The following is an 18554-nucleotide window of genomic DNA, read 5'->3' as shown; positions in this document are numbered from 1 at the left end:
CCACAAGGACGACTTCATGACCGCACACACGCACGCGCAGGCAATACAACAGGCCGTCGCTTTCCCGGCGGGAGGTAATCAAGAATTTGGTTCAAAGCTCACTGGCGGTGAGCGACCGGACACGTGCACGAGGTCCAATGATTTCCTTTGTGCACATACCGCCCACTCGCTCCCCCTCAATTGGAATGCACCACACGGGCACGCGCAAACAAACACGCACGTGCAGGAAGGAGCTTTGGGGGGGGTCTCAAGTCACGTTTGACTGTGGGGGGAGGTAAACAAAAGTAAAGGAAGGCGGATTTGTTGGCGTCCCCTGGTGGGAACATTACGCATGCGCACTGGAAACCCAATGATTGGCTCCTTGCACAATTGCCCAATTCTAAAGAAATAAAATACAGTCCATCCATCCACCGCTTGTCCCCACGGGGGTCGCATCGACCCCCCATATTTGCGCGGGACAGAAACTGGCCACCAAATAGCAAAAATATGTCGTTTCACACAACTTGCACACTCAGCACTATTGTCTCTGGAAGTACTAATTTATTAATTATGAAGAATGCAAATAATTTAACAGGTTGTGCCTCAAAAGTTCATGCTTCTTTGTGCAGTTCATTCTGGTCTGCGTGACTTCCACTAGGGGGCAATACAATCGATGCATAACAGAAAGCTGCAGTTCAATAGTAGTTAGTTCAATAGTTCAGAGGATAAGGAATGTTTGACATTTCCATACAAAAGACGTGTCATCTTATATGTTCCAAGATGGGAAAAAAAATCAGGTGCCCTCCCACTGAACTGACAGGCAATCAGGATCGGGTGGTGACCACCTTCAAGGCAATTTAAGGTGAGTAGAGGTCGCTCAAGGAGGTGATGCTGAGTGCTTGGGAGAGTTCCGTAACGCTTGTGTTCCTCCCGGCGCGGAACGCCACTGTCCTGTTCCTGGACAGCATCAAGAAGCCGTTGGTGCTAAAGCGTCCGGGAATGTCGCCCACGTCAAGCCACACGAAAGGAGCCACGGTGCTCGCCTGGAGATCCACCACCAATCCTGTTTCGTCCTTGCGAACTTTAGCCTGCAAGGGGTTCAAGTGTTTTCAACAGTGTTTTCAACAGCGTTTTCAACAGCGTTTTCAACTTTACTTCGAGAACAACAAACCACAGCTGCCCAGGCTTTCAAATTGTGTGTGCGTGTTTGTGGGTTTTAAGCTAACTAAACAAAGAAGTTACTCTAAAAATAATTTGGGGTTTCCAAGAAGGAATTTTGAATCTGTAATTGTCTCTAGAAGGAATTCTGAAACTAAAGTGTCTCACTGTGATGTTTGGTGGTCGTAGGCCCAGGGCATCTTTGGGCGAGCACAGGAAGTGGTGGTTGGCGGGACCGCGTTGGGTGCCGTCGCCCTCCTCCAGGCGAAAGGCCAGCAGACAGCTGAAGCGGCTGCAGCGTCCACATCCAGCCAGTAGGGCAGCGACGCGCCCTTTGAAAACCGCAACGGCGCTTCCTCCCGGGACCGCCACAAGATCAGATTTCAGCGTGCAAAGCGGCTCAGGGGTGCGCCATGCGTAGACTGACACCTGGTGGACGGCACGGTTACAATAGTTTGGATTGTTTATGATGCTTAGTTTGTGCTTCGTTTTAGCTTTTAAAGCAGGCTTGTTAGTATTTTGCATCAGGTCCTACCACAGCTCTGAGTTTGAGGTCTTGGCTCAGGTCAGAAACGGCATAGATGAGCAACGTGTCGTCGTCCTCGAAGGCAACGGGCAGGACGTCGGCGAAGAAGTCGGCGGCCAAATAATGCAACATCTTCCACTTGCCGCCGAATTCTGTCGGGTAACGGGAACTGACAGAGGCTGCGACAGCAAACGGCAGCGTTTCGGGCCCACTTACCGATGGACGACCAGGAGGGCGCCTGCCAAATGTCGTTGAGTTGCCAGTAGAGTGCACCCATGGTGTTTCCGAGGCCCCCAACCAGCTCACTGCGGCTGCGCCGGTAGAATTCTGTCTGAGTCTTCACGCACTGAGCCTGCATCACCTGGAAACAAATCATGCACAGAGCGTTACAGTCTGCTTGCATTGGGGTCGCAGACGCTTGTTGTCACCTGTGTGAGGTAGAGCGTATGCGTGAAGTTGGCGAGCGGGTCGCTGGAGTTGGGCAGGTGGAAGTGAAGGGCCGCCTGCTTCAGCATCTGCTGGTTTCCATCCTGGTGGTGCTGACGGTGGCGAGCAAAACGGCTGCTCAAGCTCCAGTCCTCCGCAAGAGACACCTGCAATGTTGAGTCCAACTTTTGTGAACACCTTTTGCTTTTTTCTTCCACATAATTTGACATGTTACACTCTAAAATTGATCAGTTGATATTCAGCTCATTTAAAATCAGAAATGTATAAATCTGCACAACTGTAGCTTCGATTGTCCCTTGGAAGCAAAGGTGACACTTACCGGCTGCAGCGTGGAGAGCGACGGCCACGACTGGAAGCCGTACTCGGAGGCGAAGCGCGCACGGGGGAAGGCGCGCCAGTTCCAACAGTCGTCCAGGTAGCTGTAGAAGTGCGTGTCACCGTAGCGCGGGTCGTACGGATCGCTGGCCACGTACCCTTCCCGCTCCGACTCGGCGCCGTTTGTGGGACTGGAGACCAGGAACGGCCGACTGGGATCCTCCTGTGGGACACCGGTTTGAGAAATGTTGTGGAAAGTATGATATCATAAAAAGGAGGCGGACCTGTTTCACGACTGCCATGATGTTGTCCACGTAGAGCGTGACGTAGTCTTTGAAGTAGACAGGCCGCTTCCAGATAGGAATGTGGAACCAGTCAGTGGCCAGCGCCGCTTCGTTCTCGTTGTTGGCGCTCCACACGATGACGGACGGGTGAGATTTCAGACGCCAGATCTGGGGAAAAACAAAACAGACAGGATAAGAAAAGAGGATTCCTACAAGACGAGATGCTCGCAGAACGGAGGAGCTTATGTGGCGCCACCTGTTGGTAGACCTCTTCCCTCACGCTGCGCACAAAGTCATCCTCGGTGGGGTACATGGCGCAAGCGAACATGAAATCCTGCCACACCTGAAGGCAAACATGCAAACATGACAACATGGTGCAAGCGAGGAGGGCACAGAAATTCTCGGCCGCGCTCACCATGAGACCATTTTCATCGCAGGCCTCGTAGAAGGCGTCTTGCTCGTAAACGCCGCCGCCCCAAACGCGAAGAACGTTCATGTTGGCCTCGGCTGCCGACCGCAGCAAGTCTTCCAAGCTGACAAGGAGGCAAAGCACTCAACGCGACGAGTCGACTACAATAAATATGCCACTCATTTGTTTTCATATTTTCCCGACAGGATAGGAATTTAAGACTGCAAAATCTGGAGCTCGTTGGGAAAAGTGACTTTGGAATGAAAAGACGTACACATGAGGCGTGACTCTATCTTGGAAAGAGTGTGCTGGGATCCAGTTGGAGCCTTTGAGGAAAATTGGCTTCCCATTGATGCGAAAGTAAAAAGTCAGACCCGACGAGCCGGCGATGGACTCCTGGACCAGCTCCACTCTGCGGAAGTAAACCTTCAACACACAGCGAGGGGTTTAAATGACTCTCTTGGATGCCGTCTTCTTTGATTACTTCCATTTTTTTCCCCCGGGGAGGCAACCAGGTACCGACAAAAAATGAATATTTGTGAATGATTTTTAAAGAATATTTTCAATTCGACAGGGGGAAAGAAAACAACAAAGAAAAAGGCACATTAACCCACCAAGATTGTTTGAGGCAATCATCTAACGAGATTTTCTAAGTGTAGCAGGGTGGCTCCCTCTAGTGGTACATGAAAGTATGACATGTAAATGTTCAAAGTAAAATAAAAATGGGATAAACCACAAACGAGTGTTTTCCAAAAAAACAGGAGTTGCCCGCCCCGCAAAACTGTTCTTTGTCATATTCTTACATTGTTTTGTCTAATATAATGTAACAGGGCGGCTCGGTGGCGCACTGGCTAGCACGTCCGCCTCACAGTTAGGTTGGTGCGGGTTCGATTCCACCTCCGGTCCTCCCTGTGTGGAGTTTGCATGTTCTCCCCATGTCCGCGTGGGTTTTCTCCGGGCACTCCAGTTTCCTTCCACATCCCCAAAAACATGCTTGGTAGGCCGATTGAGCACCCCAAATTGCCCCTAGGTGTGAGTGCGAGTGCGGATGGTTGTTCATCTCTGTGTGCCCTCCTGCGATTGGCTGGCAACCAGTTCAGGGTGTCCCCCGCCGATGACGGCTGGGATAGGTTCCAGCACGCCCGCGACCCCCGTGGGGGCAAAGCGGTACAGAAAATGGATGGATGGATGGATGGATAAAGTAACATTGACATATTTTTGTTTTTTTTAAAAATATTTTTGTCAGAATAATATTTCCATGTGTGTACTTTTAATGTCATATTTTGGCCGCATGCAATAACAGGAAGTGAGCTCCTACCTTTGACTCCGCCTGGAGTAGCGCAAACCCATCCAGCAAACGCGCCGTGACCAGGAGGCGGTAAGATGTTTGTTGGCCGTGACCATTGGGCCACCACAGCTTCACGTTGCTGCTCTGAAAACAAAATGTTGATCATGTCTTTCCTCACGTACGTACGCATTCGCACAGTCGCATACCGCGTTGACGTGGAGGGTGAAGGTGTAGGTGAAGCCTGGACCCTGGCGGATGTTTGTCAGGAAGGTAACACTGGAGAGCAGCTCGGGCAAGTCCAGCGTGATTTGGGCCGAGGTGGGCACTAGCGCGTCCACGAGCATGTCCACCTGCAGCGACCACGACGAGCGGACGATGTCTACCGCACAAAAACATTGAAACTTTTTCAGAGCTGTGTTTATAATATTTTTGTCCAACAATTTGGGGTACCGTTTTTTTCCGTGTATAATGCGCCCCCATGTATAATACGCACCCTAAAAATGGCATGTTGATGCTGGAAAAAAGCCTGTACCCATGTATAATACGCACCCAATTTTTTTTTTTTTTTTTTTCTTTTTTTTTTTTTTTAAGTCCCAATGATCGTCACACACGCAGGGAGGCAATGGGTCCCATTTTTATAGTCTTTGGTATGGTCTTAACTAGGCTGGATGTATTTTTTTTTTGTTGGCGTTGATTTCTCCGACTGCCCGTAAAGGCACCACCGCGATCAGATGAAAAGAGAGGAAAGTGACGTGCGGACATGTGAAAAAGGCGGCTCTGTATGGGAGAGACGTTGAAGAGGAATAAAAACACCCTTGGAAACCAAAACTTGCCCCTCGTCGTGACTCGGAGCCGCAACAAATGTTTCGGATTTGTGTAGGGTACATTGTGACAGCAAACGAGCAGGTGATCGAGCAAGCGTCTGATACGAGAGCATTGCGTTCGTATGGAGCGTGTTTGAAGTGAACAGCAGAGACGAAAGGAACATGGCAAAGTGTTGTGAAGTAAAATATTACCTGTAATACGCATTTTGTTATTTGCTGATTGTATTAAACTATCACATTCATTGTCAGTCAAGAAGAGAAGAGGACTATTATCCCTTCTTTGACGAAATGACCAGAGCACAGTACAAACACACTATTGTCGGTCAGTCCTGTTGTTGGTTTTGTTGTACCATGATTTTCTTAAAAAAAAAAAAAAAAAAAATTTTAAAAAAATTTAAAAAAATTTGTACCCATGTATAATGCGCACCCCAGATTTTAGGACAATAAATTAGTTAAATTTTGCGCATTATACACGGAAAAAAACGGTATTCTGTTTGAATTTTATACATACATAGTATATATACATAATATATACATAATATATATATATATATTATGTATATATATATTTTTTAAACATTTTAAGTTTTGTGTCGTTCAGAATTTTTGTTGCAATTTTGGACAATATTTGTATATTTTTTACAATATGTTCATACCGTAGAGAGGAAGAGCGGCCAAGTGGACGAGGCGCAGCAGGTCAAAGGCCTCCAGGCGGACGCCTTTCCATAACCCGGCGCCTGGGAAGGACGGACCCCAGTCCCAACTGAACGAACTCTGGGCCTGAGCCACAAACACACGCAGGAATCAAAGCACTGGCTTCACTAAACATTCGTTCCAGATTACTGTGGTGCCTTCAAACGCGAGTTGAATTTATTTCATGACCGGCAAATCTGATACCCATTGAAATACACTGGAATTAGTTTTGTTTTTTTTTTTAACAAAAAATTCTTCAACCCTGGAAAATGGCATACAAAGAAATGAACGGTCGCTGCTAGTAGAACTAACTATTTGATTTAAAAACTAAACCCAATAGAAAATTAACTAAAAAAACATGCTTTAAAGAAAATTAAATTAAGCAAGAAAATATAAACCCAGGCAATTTTAATCCTGGTTGGGACTCACTTTCCTGATGAAATTGACGTGACATTGTCCTTTCTGGACGTCGGGTGGACACTCGGGAGGAACGCTGTAGGCAGTGTGAGCGTTCCTTTTCTGGGCGGCAAACACGACAGAAGACAGGATGTGAACCGTCAACGTGTTGTCTGCGGCCTTCAGCCGTCCTTGGACGGGAAAGACCTGCGGGAGAAAAAGACGTTGAAAGAGTTGCGAAAAGGACGGACAGACGGGCAGACAGGGTGAACGCACATATGGGCAGAACATGTTGTCCGTGCGTCCCACCAACACACCGTTGAGCCAAACGGACGCCGCTGTGTCCACGCCGTCCAATATCAGAAGCACTTGCCGCTTGGACCTGTTTACGAGGGCACAGTTACAAAGATGGCTCTGTAAAGAAATTATATACATATTTTATAAAATTTACTTTTTGATGTCTTGTAGTAGTTATTTGTCTGTAATGCCTACAATGCAGTGCAAGTAGGAAATTTTAGGCCAATCTGTAAATGGTGTTTTTCCTCTGCTGACCTGAGCTCTTTAGACACCACGAAGGTGGTGGCGTATGTCCAATTGTCCAAAGAGATCCACTCATAGAGTAGGTCATTGAAGCGGAAGTAAGGGTCCTGCAAGATGCAGCAAAAGTTTAAAGAGTAAAATACAAGAAATAAACAAAAGGCTAAATAAAAGGTATGGATCACACCAATCCAAGTGAATTTTTTGGAATTTTTAAAGAAATTTACATTCGAGGCAGGGCTCATGCAAGTAAAATAGCAAAATAAACAATGAAACAAGGAGCGACAAGGGGAATAAATTGTAAAAAAAAAAAAAAAAGTAATAAAACAAACTCAAATAGTAAATAATAAAACAGACAATAAACTAATGCCTAGGTAAGGAAAAAATATTTAAAATAATCACTAACAAGCTAATACATAGAATCAAAATTGGTCAAATAAAAATGGAAAGGAAAATACGGTAAGCTAAAAAAAATGTAAAAACGTTAAAATTGCGCTGTCTTTCTCGTGTGAGCTCGAGTTACGGTTGACTAAAACATGCCAAATAAAACACTCGTGACTTTTGATTGTGATTATGATTGTAAATATTTTAAGGTGACCTGTATGAAGCCTCGCTCCTGCAGCGCCGTATGGACGCAGCCTGGCACCCGAGCGGTCAGAGAAACTGATTTGTTGGAGTTCCACAAATTCCACTCCCCGTCCAAACTTTGGACAAGAGGAGAAATACCATCATGACTCCAAACCTCCCAAACTCCAAACGATAAAAGAAAGAAGACTAAAACGCGTACATTCATCTTCGCTCAGCAGCATTCGTTATAGTCAAGTTACTTCCGGGTTTTGGTCACATGACCGGATTTTAGGCAAGGGGAAGGGGTTTGTGAGACGATTGTTAAGACTGCGGCGCTAATTTGTTTTAAATAAAGGCCAGACTGGAGAAAATCTAGTACTTCGCACTACATTAAAACAAACGCTTTTGTCAAAAGTTCCAGTGTGCTTTAATGAGTACTTTTGACGAAATTTGGAACAACTGGCAAAATGAAGGGTAAACAAGAGAAAATCTACAAGACAATAAAATATAATGAATATAAAAGTTTTGGGAATTTCGATTGACTATTTTAACCAGGGGTGTCAAACTCATTTTTGTCACGGGCCGCATCGTAGTCATAGTCTCCTTCGGAGGGCCATTATGACCGTCAATAAAATGAATAAGTTTGAAAACGGAGACTAGTAAAAACTGTTTAAATATTTTCAAAAGATCAATGGTAACAAAAATTGCTAGCAATATCTGTATTGAAGACAATTTGTAACTTTAGTATTGACAGATTAAGTGGATACACAATTTGTCTTCAGGGGCCACATAAAATGATGTAGCGGGCTGTATCTGGTCCCCAGGCCTTGGCTTTGACATATACGATTATAACAAACAAACAAAAGAGACCAACATTCACATACTTAAGGTTGAAGTAACTTTATTGAGGGGGAAACTAAAAACAGCCGTGAGTTGTTCAACCGCCAGCTTCGCATGATACATACTTGTGGGGGTTGGGGAGGGAGGGGGCGTACATGAAGACAGTTCGTGTGGGGCATAAGCCAAAAATTCATCTAGTGGCTTCTAGAGCTCGGAGGAGAGGAAAATAAAATAAAACAAAAGCCTCAAGAGGGGGAACCAAATTCATGTGTTGTATATAGTAGCCTACGGTTTATTTTTTTATAATTAACATGCATAAAATACAACATACTTAACATTTTGTCTCTGGACTGCAGTGCTTTTCTTTCTGTACACACTTGTTGCCGCGGCTCACCGCTTGCTTCCTATGCTAAAAGGACCACGCGGTCATCTGCTCACAGGAAGTCACTTTCTCCCTTTGTCTTTTGCCAAATCGATGGAGTTAACTAATTCGATTTTGTGTGCGCGCGCATGTGTGTGTTGACTAATCATGCATGGCCAAACAGGGTGTGTGTTTGAAACCGGAGAGGAAATAAAAATCCTGGAAAATTTGTCGTCACGCATCCTGAGAGAATCATGACCACACGACCATCTTATTAGCGCACAGATGAGAAAACCAAAGAGGGGGGTGTAAAATGCTCTGGATTAAACAAAAAATATATATAAGTGGAAAAAAGACCAACTTTTTTTTTTCAGTCTGACCCAAAGAAATGCGCCCCCCCTCCTGCCACCAGACCATTTTTTCCTCCATCACATTGCATATTTTTGTGTCCATTCTTTCGCCATTTTGGTGTACCTGCAAGGAGAAGATGTTCATGAGCAACATTAGCATGTAGTCTGCAGATACGCAAGCACAAGACCACACTTTCATTAAAAAAAAGAAAAAGCGAGTCAGAGAAGGCAATGACTACACGTTTACATGCGCAACCTGAAAACTTTTGTTCAAACTGAATTGACATTAAATTCATTTGTAATCTTTATTATTTTTGTCTGGTTGGGCATAGAACCCAGTCCCACTGGCTTGGGAGCGCAGATTGCTAACTGCTGAGTTAAAGGTCCAGAGAACTACTCAGTCTTGAGTCATCATGTACACGTTTATCCAAGTGTGAGCAGCAGTGTACGAATTGTGGCCTACAGCAGGAACGTAATGAAGGGATAAAATCCCCTCCAATTTGACGAATTTTCTTTTCACAAATCTCTTTAAATTCACCAGCAAATTGGTGCCAGTTTGCAGAAAGCGAAAGCAAAATCTTTCTAGGGTGAAGAATTTTGGCTGCTTTGTCTTAGCATCTTCCTACTGTGCACGTCATTCCAATTGTCTTTCGAGCAGGATAAAAATCTGGTTTGTTCTTTAAGGCAACCGCGCCGACCGGCTCAGCAAGCTCGGCGAGCGGGCCCGTCAAAAACCACAGTGATGACGCCGGACAACTTTGGGGCTAAAAACCCCGCAGGTTCAAGAGCTCAAAATTGCCTTTTATTTTTTTGGACTTTGTTTTTATGTTGTTGTTCCAGTTCCTTACTTGTTATTATCTGTTTTGTAGATTCGTGCAATCTCTGGCACTAGCGGGTCGTCGGGGTTGGGGTCGCATAGCAGCGAGCAAATGGAGAGAAGAACTGCGCCGACAAAAGTAAACAAAAAGAAAAACAAACTCAGGTGTGACATTTCGGAAGGAGCTTAACGCCGAGGAAGTCGTAACGGCGAACGAGCGAGTCACCTTTTGAAATGGTAAGTGCTGGAGACCACTGTGATCTGAGAATGTCCAGACAGATACTGCCATTACTGTTAATATTTGGGTGGTAGATTCTTGTCGTGAACGCGACCTGGAAGACAAATAAACAAGATGTGAGGCACAACGTTGGACCGTCTTATGCGACTTTTGAGGGTGCTCGCTTGCCTTGGGTGGTTTGAAGGGATAGTCTGTTGGAAAATGAATGGTCAAGAAGAAGACGCCTCCCTGATATGGACTGTCACTCTGAATGGACAATAGAGGAAAAAAAATACATTCGAACAATTCTGCCCTTACAAATAGAATAAATAAAATTCATTTCAAACAAGGGGGGAAAGTGATAAAAATGGAATTTGCACTTACAGGGCCCATGATTGTGGCTTGCCAGTGAAACACTGCAGAAAGGACAAATAAGACGATTAGACCTGAAAAGGCGCTCGGAAGTGTCGATTGTTTGATAATGACTTACTGTCGTCGCCCACTGGGCCGGCCGAGCACTGCGCTGGTGGGTCGCGAGCAAGGTCGTGAAGCTCCTGAAATGGGGAGAAATTATTTGATACCACGACAGTAGCTTGAATTTGACGTTATTCTTTGCTTTGGTTCACGAGGGACCGAAGTGATTTTTCCATTACTGCGCAAAAAAATTGCCTAAACGATTAGCAATAGATTGGTACATTTTGGCCTTTTTGTGATTAAGCAACTTTGACATTTAGGAAGAGCAATAAGACACTTCAAATTGGCATTGCAAAATAAATTAGGATTCAGTCACTGGTTTAATTCATAACTTGTGCAAAAGCCATCATCGGTTTCCAAATAAAAAGCAGAAATTCGCAAATCTCCAATTTTGATTCAACATGGTTTGTGTTCAAGTTTGAACAAGATTTACTATTGAGGCTGGAATTCTGAGAACTGACGGGACAGGATTCTAAACTGGTAATCAACGATCAAAATAGTTGTCAATTTGCTAATCCATTAATTCCAGATTAATCAATTGTTTATTGCTTTTTCCCCAATGCCTGACATGTATCCAATAAAGAAAGGTATGTCAGCCTGGCGATGTGGTCACGGTGAATAGTATCTACGCATTTTTATGGACGTAGAGTCAGGATTGAATATTTAGCTCAGGAAAGAGTAATGTTTTTTCTACACACATGCTGAGCATTATTTCTACTTTTTTAATTATCCGTACTTTTAACCAAGTAGTGAGAGGAATTTTGGCCCTCCGCTTATGCAAACCAGTTTAAAGCAGGACGAGACTGAAGCATCAAACATTTTATTTTTAGGCCTGCTGCGATTTCAAAGTGAGGAGGGTTGTGGGGGCGCACTGCCCCCCCCCCCCCCCCAAACTGCCCCACCCGGCCTCCACGGGTAAATACGTATGTAATAAACGCCTGTCATTGTCTGTTATTCGAATAAATAATGGCACTTTAGAAGCCGGCCAGCTGAGCAGCATGTGAACGCGTGACCGACGGGGTTGAGTACATTCACCGACGCATAGCACAGACATGTTTCACCCACGACGCTTTTGACGTAAAATATGACTCATGGTTTCTGGTCAAACGCCGCCTGTGAGTACAAGATATGTGTTGCAAAACGAGCTGAATCACACTTCAGATAGCACAAACACGACGCCTATACTTGCCATGATTCCAATCTTAGCGCGGACATGTGTGTTTATATAAGCCGTGAGCGGTCTCGGGGCCCTCCGGAGTCAGCTAGGCTGCTAACACCAGCTAGCGTAAAGCACCAATTTCAACTTTCAAACCGGGGTGGTGACCAAGTCGCAGTCACTGTGGTGGTTAATTCTTTTTTTCTTTGAGTAGGAAAAACAACGACAATGTTTCACGACGTAATCACGATAACAGGAGAACCGGGAGGCTGCCACTAGCCCGGGCTAACGGGCGAGGAGTCGGGGTGTCAATGATACCTTGTTAATCCTTTTCAAAGCCATCCTTGTGTTGGGCTGCTGCTGCGGCGGCTGCTCCGGCTGCTGGTTGTCGATCCGAGCGATGAAGGCCGGCCGTGATATGCCAGGATGCTGGGGCCTCGCTCCGTGAGAACCGACGACGCAAGTGTCGCACGCACACAACACGACGCCCGGGGCCTTGTCGTTACGAGCTAGCACACAGTTAGCCGACGAAGCTAAAAAGGAATTACGTATGCGCCGACGAACAAATTAAAAAAAGAAGCTAGGGGGTAGAAGCGAAGCCGGGCCGATTCTCAATCAGCTTATTTTCTTCTTAACCACCGAAATGTCTCTGTAGTTGTCCCCGTAAATTCCGTATCGTCGTCGGGGTAGGGGTGGTAGGTAAGGGGGGAGGGCGGAGAGAAAGCCGGACCACGAAGCTTCCCGTGTCGATTTGATGCCGTTAGCCAGCTAGCGACCGTCTGCATGCGAGTGAGCCTTTATGACGACACCCCGGAGAGGCGGGGCGAGTGGGCGACGTCAAAACAACTGTGGCCCGGATGCAGGCTCTGCGTGCACGCGTACGAACACGCGTGCACGCACACGCTCATAAGTGTTGAACAATTAATCAAATTTCACGTTGATTAAAATGAAATGACACGAAATGAAATGACACTGAAGACTCAAATCATATTTGCTGCAAAAAACAACATTCAGCTTAATTTTGATCTATTTCAGCAGGCTTTTTAATTTTATTTATTTATATTTATTCAATTTTAACATTTCTATATACAGCGTCTGATAGGTTATACATATTTTGTATATTTATCTAAAATTGTTATTAAAATATTATTCCAATAAAATATTCAAATGTTGTAATTGCATTATCTAAAGAGGATTTTAAACAAATTATAAATTAAGACATTTAATAAAAATGAATACAAACTGTATAAGTACACTGTTTTATTTGAAGAATTCTTGTTTTGCCACAATTATGCAGTTGTGTGTTGTTATTATGGTTTCTCTGTATTTTTGAAACGTAGCAACAAGGAAATGTGTTGTTCTCGCCACACCTTGAGGCCGTCATCGAAACAATTCACATTTCAATTTGGAAAAAAAAGGCGGAGAAGCCACATTGTGTTGTCCAACTAGATTCCAAATTCAATCCAGAGTTGAATTCAACAAATGTATTTATGGATTGAAAGTGAGGTTTCATTCTCATTAAAGCTTGATTAAAAAAGCCACACCTTAATGACATCATAGAAAGTGACCACAGTAAAAAGTATCCTATTGTACAAAATAGTTATTTTGTCCTTTCTACCCTAACCTACCTTCAACCCAGGTTACACATTGAAATTAAATTCAATATTCATTTTTGATTGAAAGCCATTTAGGACTAATTCATAGAGTATACTTTTTTGATTTTATAAACTTCGTTTCAAAGGATCAAGATTATATCCAGATATTTAATGATTGTGAAACACACCACAGTTGCGAAGCACTCACTATCTTGATTCTATTTTTGGTTTGGCATGTTAGCTTCTAAAATAAACCCAACAACTAAGAGTTCCTTCTTAAGCTTTCAAATAGTTGTTGAATCCACTCCATGGTGTCTTGTGGTTTTAACAAATATCAACAGTCACATTTGGTTAAAAAAAAAAAAATCTTCATCCCTTAAATTCTCTTTCCACCGGTCAACAAAGTCTGTTTGCATGTAGACGGAAGGCCAAAATAAAGGATTAGAAAAATCTACAATGAGGCCACCCAGGAGTCTTTGAGAAAAAAAACATAGAGCACCTTATCCTGTTTGTCCATTCATATGTTAGCATGAAACTGATTTAATGTGACCGGACTGTCCCGTTTGTGAAGACAAAAAATAAAGACCAAAAAAAAAACCATCAAAGAAAATCATCCTCGTCCGAATCATCCTTTGCCGAGTCGAAATAGTCTTCCTCTACAGAGTCGACGTCTTCCTCCAAAAAGGCCCCGGCGTCGGGCTCCAGCGGTGTCGAAGTATCGGGTTCCCTGCCATAGTGGGTCGGCGGGTGGGCCGGGACCGTCTGGTGGCACATGGGGCACGTCCCCTGCACGTGGAGCCACTTGCTCAAGCAGTTGGCATGAAACAAGTGATCGCACGACGTGACCACGGCCGACGTCATCTCCTGTGAACGCACGTGCACAAGTCAACTTCATAGATCAACGTGGATGATTAATAGATAACGAGGCAAATGGGCAGGTGCCGACCATGAAGCAGATGGCGCAGACGTCGTCGTGCCGCCCGAGCTGCTCCGGCGTGGCCCGGGGTAGCGAGTTGATCTTCTTGACGGCCTCCAAGCGAAGCACAAAGCTGCGCCAGCCCGAGCGCGCCCGCAGCCACACGTTGCAGTAAGAGTGGACGACAATTACCGAGGCGCCCGTCCAGCTCCACTCGCCCACCAGCGACTCCCAGACGGCATACGCCACCACGCACAGCGCCACAGCGAACTCCAGCGAGCGGCTCACCGCGTTCACCCAGTAGATGACCTCGTCCAGGTTGTCCACAGGCTCGCTGCGGAACAGCTCCGCCATGAAGAGGGAGTAGATGAACAGCGTGCCTGTTATCTGTGCCGACGAGAGCGTGCAAAATAAGCGCATCGGCGAGCACAGCTGGCCAGAGCAAATACTGTCATGTGCACCTCAAAAGTCAAGAAATGCCCGAGCAATGGGTGGGAGGAGTCTAAAATGGTCACTTCAAACAGAGACATTTTTTGATGAACCAAAAATGATCTTAGAAGAGCTAAAATGTTCTGAGCCTACCTGAAGGGAGGTGAGCATGCACCCTGCCACCAAAATGAGGAGCCAGAAGTCCATATGGAAGAATTGCAGAATTTCATATGCCATGAAAACTGGGAAGACCAGCAGAAGAAGACACACGCTGAGCCCACGCAAGTGCTTCCACACACTCCTACAAGGAAATAAATAAATAAATGTAATAATAATAATAAATAAATAATAATAATAATAATAATAAATAATAACTAAATTGAGAAGTTTTCTTTAGATAAAAGTTGTGCTTTGCCACCATCTCGCGGCATCTCGCTCTCGAGCAACTATGTCACAGTGAGTTTCGCTCGGACAAAAGTAGTGCGGGCGAGTCGAGGCAAGTACCTGTTTTGCGAGGCGGCCAGAGCGAGGACGAGCGGGTGCGCGATTTCGAGCATGGCCTGCATTGTGGACGTGAGTACGATGAAGAAGATGATGCTGAGCAGGAAGGTCCGCTGCAGCGTGGCCGTCGCCAGCAGGCCCGTCTGCAGGGCCAGCAGCAGCAGCGTCACGCCCTCCGTCACCCCCCTGACAGACAGCAATGCAACTTAGGCTGTCTCCAATAGTCGAGTTTGAAAGCGTGCGCTCACCTGTGCATGACGTTGTGGTTGTTCAGGGCGTCATCGTGGCTCCCCAGGAACCACTTGCAGAAGGTGAGCAGACCCAGAGCCAAGTAGGACACCACGAAAGTCAGACCCAACAGGGAGTACGGCGTGGTGCAGCATTCGGAAACACTGCGTACGCGCACACACAAAATGACTTTTACTATTTGACAATTTTTTTGCAGGACCACCACATTTTTTATTACCTAAAGTTTGCCTAGCTCTGTACTTTTGTTTTAATTCTTACTGAAACATTAGCGTTCAATCAGCACTTCTACTTTTACCAAATTAGTTGAGGAGTTTCATTCAGACCATAATGTTGAAGTGTGTAGAGGAACAAAAATAGAGCTTTGTCATGTCATCTATACATAGGTACGGTGAAACATTTTAAGGGCTGGGCATCAATTACTGGTGACTTTTCAGTCTTGGGTTGCTCACCTGGTGAGCAGGTAGAAGAGGAGGCTCTGATGGGCGGCGAACGAGGCGGCAGGAGACATGATGCTGGAGCACAAGTGGACCACAAAGAGGACCACCCAGAAGACGCTAAACAGAAGTGGCACGGCAAACTCAGTCCACAAGGAAATAGCCGCCGCCGGCAGGCGAGAGAACGCCAACACCTGTGCAAGATTCTAATATCAGGTCAGTTGAAAACTGTTTAAAAAAATAAAAGAACCAAAGAAAAGGTACGAAGATGTGTTTCTCAAGATATGACACCAGAAGGATGAATGAAAGCACCTCCATCTTGAGTGACAAGGCCTTCTTGGTGAGGCGGTAGAGTAACAAGAGCAGGAAGAGTTCGCAGGCGACCTCGCTGAGCGTGACGGCAAAGACGTGGATGGCAGGGAGCAGGTTTGCGGGGGCGCCGCCCAGGCGGGCCAGCAGGGGGAGAGCGGGGGTCCAGAAGAGCCACACCTTGCGCGTTTTCATTAGGAAAGCACACAGTGCGCTCACGAGGAGCTGACCTAAACACAAACACACGTCGCTCACTAGATGGCGCTGTCCTACAAGGGAACGTCCATTCAGTGCCACATTATGGCTTATTTGAAACCCTATAACCTTATCTTGGAGGCAATAGAACTTACTTGTCAATGACCGAATGAATCTGTTGAAGGCTTCAGCGTGGAGGTAGGGCGCCCCCTGGTGGTCTGAGCGTATCTCATCCAGGATGAATTCCCTGGAAACAACAAATGGAAATGACAACACAAAGGGGCGTGGCCGGCTCATGGCAACAGCAATACAATTCAGTACACACCTAACCCTAATTTGGAAATAACTGATTTGAAGCTTGGGTACTAACTTTGCGATTTGGTGTCCCACAAAGAGCAGCATGGCAGCCAGTACGTGCAGGTAGACACTTACTATATGTCTCAGTGGGAGCAGCAGCAAAACCAGCATCAGCAAGTGACCTACGCACGTACACGCACACAAAATATCAGAAAATTATTAATATTTGAAAAAGAAAAACTTACAGGGACAGCAACTTTGCAACAAATATATGGCTAGATAATACAAAAACTCAAAAATGATGAAAAACAAAAACAGGAGAAGACTACATCAATGTTAGAAAACAAATATCAGTTAATACAGAATATATTGGTGGTAGTTGGAAGAACTCACCAAGGTAGAACGTGTCACAAATGAGCCATCGGTACTTGCTGAACACATGTTCGTTTTTTACTCTGAGTTGCTCCATTAGAGCCACGATGTCATACTTATAAAACAGGTCCAGCACCAGGATGCTGGGCACCCTCAGGGCCACATTGGCAAACACTTCCAGTCGAGGCATGCTCAATAAATAAATAAATAAATAAATTATACGACGATTATTTTAGTGCGTTTGAGTGTGAGGGGGTAAAGGTCACATGATCACCATTCCGTTCATCCTGCGATCATCTGAAACAAAAACAAAAACTCGCAATTGATGTATCCTCAAAATAACACCAATACTAAATAAATGCAATACTATATTACAATGCTCCATATATTTGAGTTATAAAGAACACTACAACGGTGTCAATTTTAAGTTAGGAATGGCCAGTAGGCATGAAATAGAACTTACGTTGCAGAGGAGCCATCCTGCTCGTTTCTAAGCAAACAACAAACCATTTTACATTCGTGCAGTCAATCAAACGCAAAATTATAACTCCACTCGAACTCGAAGAACTGATCAAATTAAAAGACGATACAGGTATAAGGACGAGGAGAATGACTTCCAATGTTATGATTCTGGTCATTTGCGTGACCACTTCCTGTAAACGTCACAGCGGAACAAGCCAATCACATCGACGTAAACTTGGAATTGAGGGCGAGCTGTGTCACAACGGAATGATCCAATCAGATTGAGGGATACTTGGAATTTTAAAGAAACAGTACGTATGTATTTATAACATTACAAACGTGAAAAATAACTACGGTATAAATGAATACAATAACAAAGATTAAAAAACAAATATGGAATGATACGAATGTGGGAAAAAAAATTTTTTTTATATACATAAATCAATGTTTTGATTTTTCTTTGTTTTGTGTAACTAATTCTTGTGTACACCGGGGACACTTGTAGACACAAATATTTTTTTGTCAAACACACATTCACATGCGGAAATCGAACTCACGGTGTCGGCACACAAGACAGGCAAAGTGTCCATCATCTGTGACTCCCTAGAACACATATTATCCCCTCTACTTTGACTCGGTGTCAATAAAGATTTTGGAAGGAAAAGACTCAACTTTATTCATCCAGCACTTTGAAAACAAGCATTGCTCCATAGAGTGCTGCACATGGCGTAAAATCAGACGACAAAAACAAACAATTCAATAAAACAGCAAATAAAAGTGTGTTTCATGCTGAGTCAAGGGTGTACCTCATCACCCCCACTTTGCACAACAGACTTGAAAATTAGATGAAAATAGACAAACAGAGGAAATTGTTAAACACTGTGGAGAGTGAGTAAGAATGAATAATTTCCTGTGCTGATTTAGCTCTGGAGTTTTTGGATAGTCAGCATTCGGGAATATGAAACATGTTTTTGTGTAGACTTCTTGCATCAGTGTTATCCAAGCGGTGGATGGGTGGGATTGTTAGCAGGAAGTGGGCTGAATTTCGCAGAAGTGATCTTCTCATAACACTGAAAAGAAGAGTAATCTCTTCTGAGTGTATGCCAAGTATAATGCATCCCATCTTCCAGATATTTATCAGGCACAAACAAGTGCCT

At 44.8% G+C, this 18554-nt stretch overlaps 4 protein-coding genes across 4 annotated transcripts in view; all 4 read right to left on the bottom strand.

Moving 5' to 3' along the window:
- Positions 1-152, bottom strand: part of slc39a8 (solute carrier family 39 member 8) — a 7775-nt gene extending 7623 nt beyond the window's left edge. The window contains exon 1 of the mRNA XM_037240960.1: positions 1-152. This exon is cut by the window's left edge and continues 308 nt beyond it. The gene's annotated coding sequence lies outside the window, so the exon portion shown is untranslated.
- Positions 153-518: 366 nt separating this feature from the next.
- Positions 519-7687, bottom strand: manba (mannosidase, beta A, lysosomal). The gene is made up of 17 exons (XM_037242197.1): positions 7455-7687; positions 6872-6966; positions 6596-6701; positions 6353-6526; positions 5887-6010; positions 4613-4785; positions 4437-4550; positions 3393-3544; positions 3125-3242; positions 2966-3052; positions 2710-2877; positions 2430-2648; positions 2092-2256; positions 1880-2024; positions 1673-1815; positions 1306-1566; positions 519-1067 (listed from the first exon to the last, which is right to left on the bottom strand). The coding sequence occupies exons 1-17, from the start codon at positions 7647-7649 to the stop codon at positions 837-839; spliced, it is 2670 nt and encodes an 889-aa protein (XP_037098092.1). The 5' UTR covers positions 7650-7687; the 3' UTR covers positions 519-836.
- A 620-nt stretch (positions 7688-8307) lies between these two features.
- On the bottom strand, positions 8308-12436 carry LOC119116646 (ubiquitin-conjugating enzyme E2 D3-like). Its single transcript, XM_037242201.1, has 7 exons — positions 11957-12436; positions 10499-10562; positions 10393-10424; positions 10198-10275; positions 10018-10123; positions 9823-9916; positions 8308-9098 (listed from the first exon to the last, which is right to left on the bottom strand). The coding sequence occupies exons 1-7, from the start codon at positions 11978-11980 to the stop codon at positions 9053-9055; spliced, it is 444 nt and encodes a 147-aa protein (XP_037098096.1). The 5' UTR covers positions 11981-12436; the 3' UTR covers positions 8308-9052.
- Positions 12437-12881: 445 nt separating this feature from the next.
- zmp:0000000662 (RING finger protein 145) lies at positions 12882-17624 on the bottom strand. The gene is made up of 11 exons (XM_037242199.1): positions 17399-17624; positions 16957-17232; positions 16637-16745; positions 16422-16513; positions 16075-16301; positions 15778-15956; positions 15328-15471; positions 15083-15265; positions 14732-14879; positions 14180-14536; positions 12882-14097 (listed from the first exon to the last, which is right to left on the bottom strand). The coding sequence occupies exons 2-11, from the start codon at positions 17123-17125 to the stop codon at positions 13834-13836; spliced, it is 1872 nt and encodes a 623-aa protein (XP_037098094.1). The 5' UTR covers positions 17126-17232; positions 17399-17624; the 3' UTR covers positions 12882-13833.
- Between the last annotated feature and the right edge of the window lie 930 nt (positions 17625-18554).

This window comes from Syngnathus acus, chromosome 22, assembly GCF_901709675.1.
Source record: "Syngnathus acus chromosome 22, fSynAcu1.2, whole genome shotgun sequence".
In the NCBI taxonomy this organism is placed as follows: domain Eukaryota; kingdom Metazoa; phylum Chordata; class Actinopteri; order Syngnathiformes; family Syngnathidae; genus Syngnathus; species Syngnathus acus.
This window is presented reverse-complemented; position numbering and strand designations above follow the sequence as displayed.

What these genes read in the sequence shown, in the direction of transcription:
- manba (XM_037242197.1), bottom strand. Translation starts at nt 7,649, where the DNA reads ATGAATGTACGCGTTTTAGTCTTCTTTCTTTTATCGTTTGGAGTTTGG. An exon ending in TCACCCTCCACGTCAACGCG is followed by an intron (nt 4,551 to 4,612) that starts GTATGCGACTGT and finishes TTTTGTTTTCAG; the next exon opens with AGCAGCAACGTGAAGCTGTG. An exon ending in TACTCCAGGCGGAGTCAAAG is followed by an intron (nt 3,545 to 4,436) that starts GTAGGAGCTCAC and finishes TGTGTGTTGAAG; the next exon opens with GTTTACTTCCGCAGAGTGGA.
- LOC119116646 (XM_037242201.1), bottom strand. Translation starts at nt 11,980, where the DNA reads ATGGCTTTGAAAAGGATTAACAAG. An exon ending in CTTTGAAAAGGATTAACAAG is followed by an intron (nt 10,563 to 11,956) that starts GTATCATTGACA and finishes TCCCCATTTCAG; the next exon opens with GAGCTTCACGACCTTGCTCG. An exon ending in AGCACTTACCATTTCAAAAG is followed by an intron (nt 9,917 to 10,017) that starts GTGACTCGCTCG and finishes TTGTCGGCGCAG; the next exon opens with TTCTTCTCTCCATTTGCTCG.
- zmp:0000000662 (XM_037242199.1), bottom strand. Translation starts at nt 17,125, where the DNA reads ATGCCTCGACTGGAAGTGTTTGCCAATGTGGCCCTGAGGGTGCCCAGC. An exon ending in GTGGGACACCAAATCGCAAA is followed by an intron (nt 16,514 to 16,636) that starts GTTAGTACCCAA and finishes TGTTGTTTCCAG; the next exon opens with GGAATTCATCCTGGATGAGA. An exon ending in ATTCATTCGGTCATTGACAA is followed by an intron (nt 16,302 to 16,421) that starts GTAAGTTCTATT and finishes GTTTGTGTTTAG; the next exon opens with GTCAGCTCCTCGTGAGCGCA.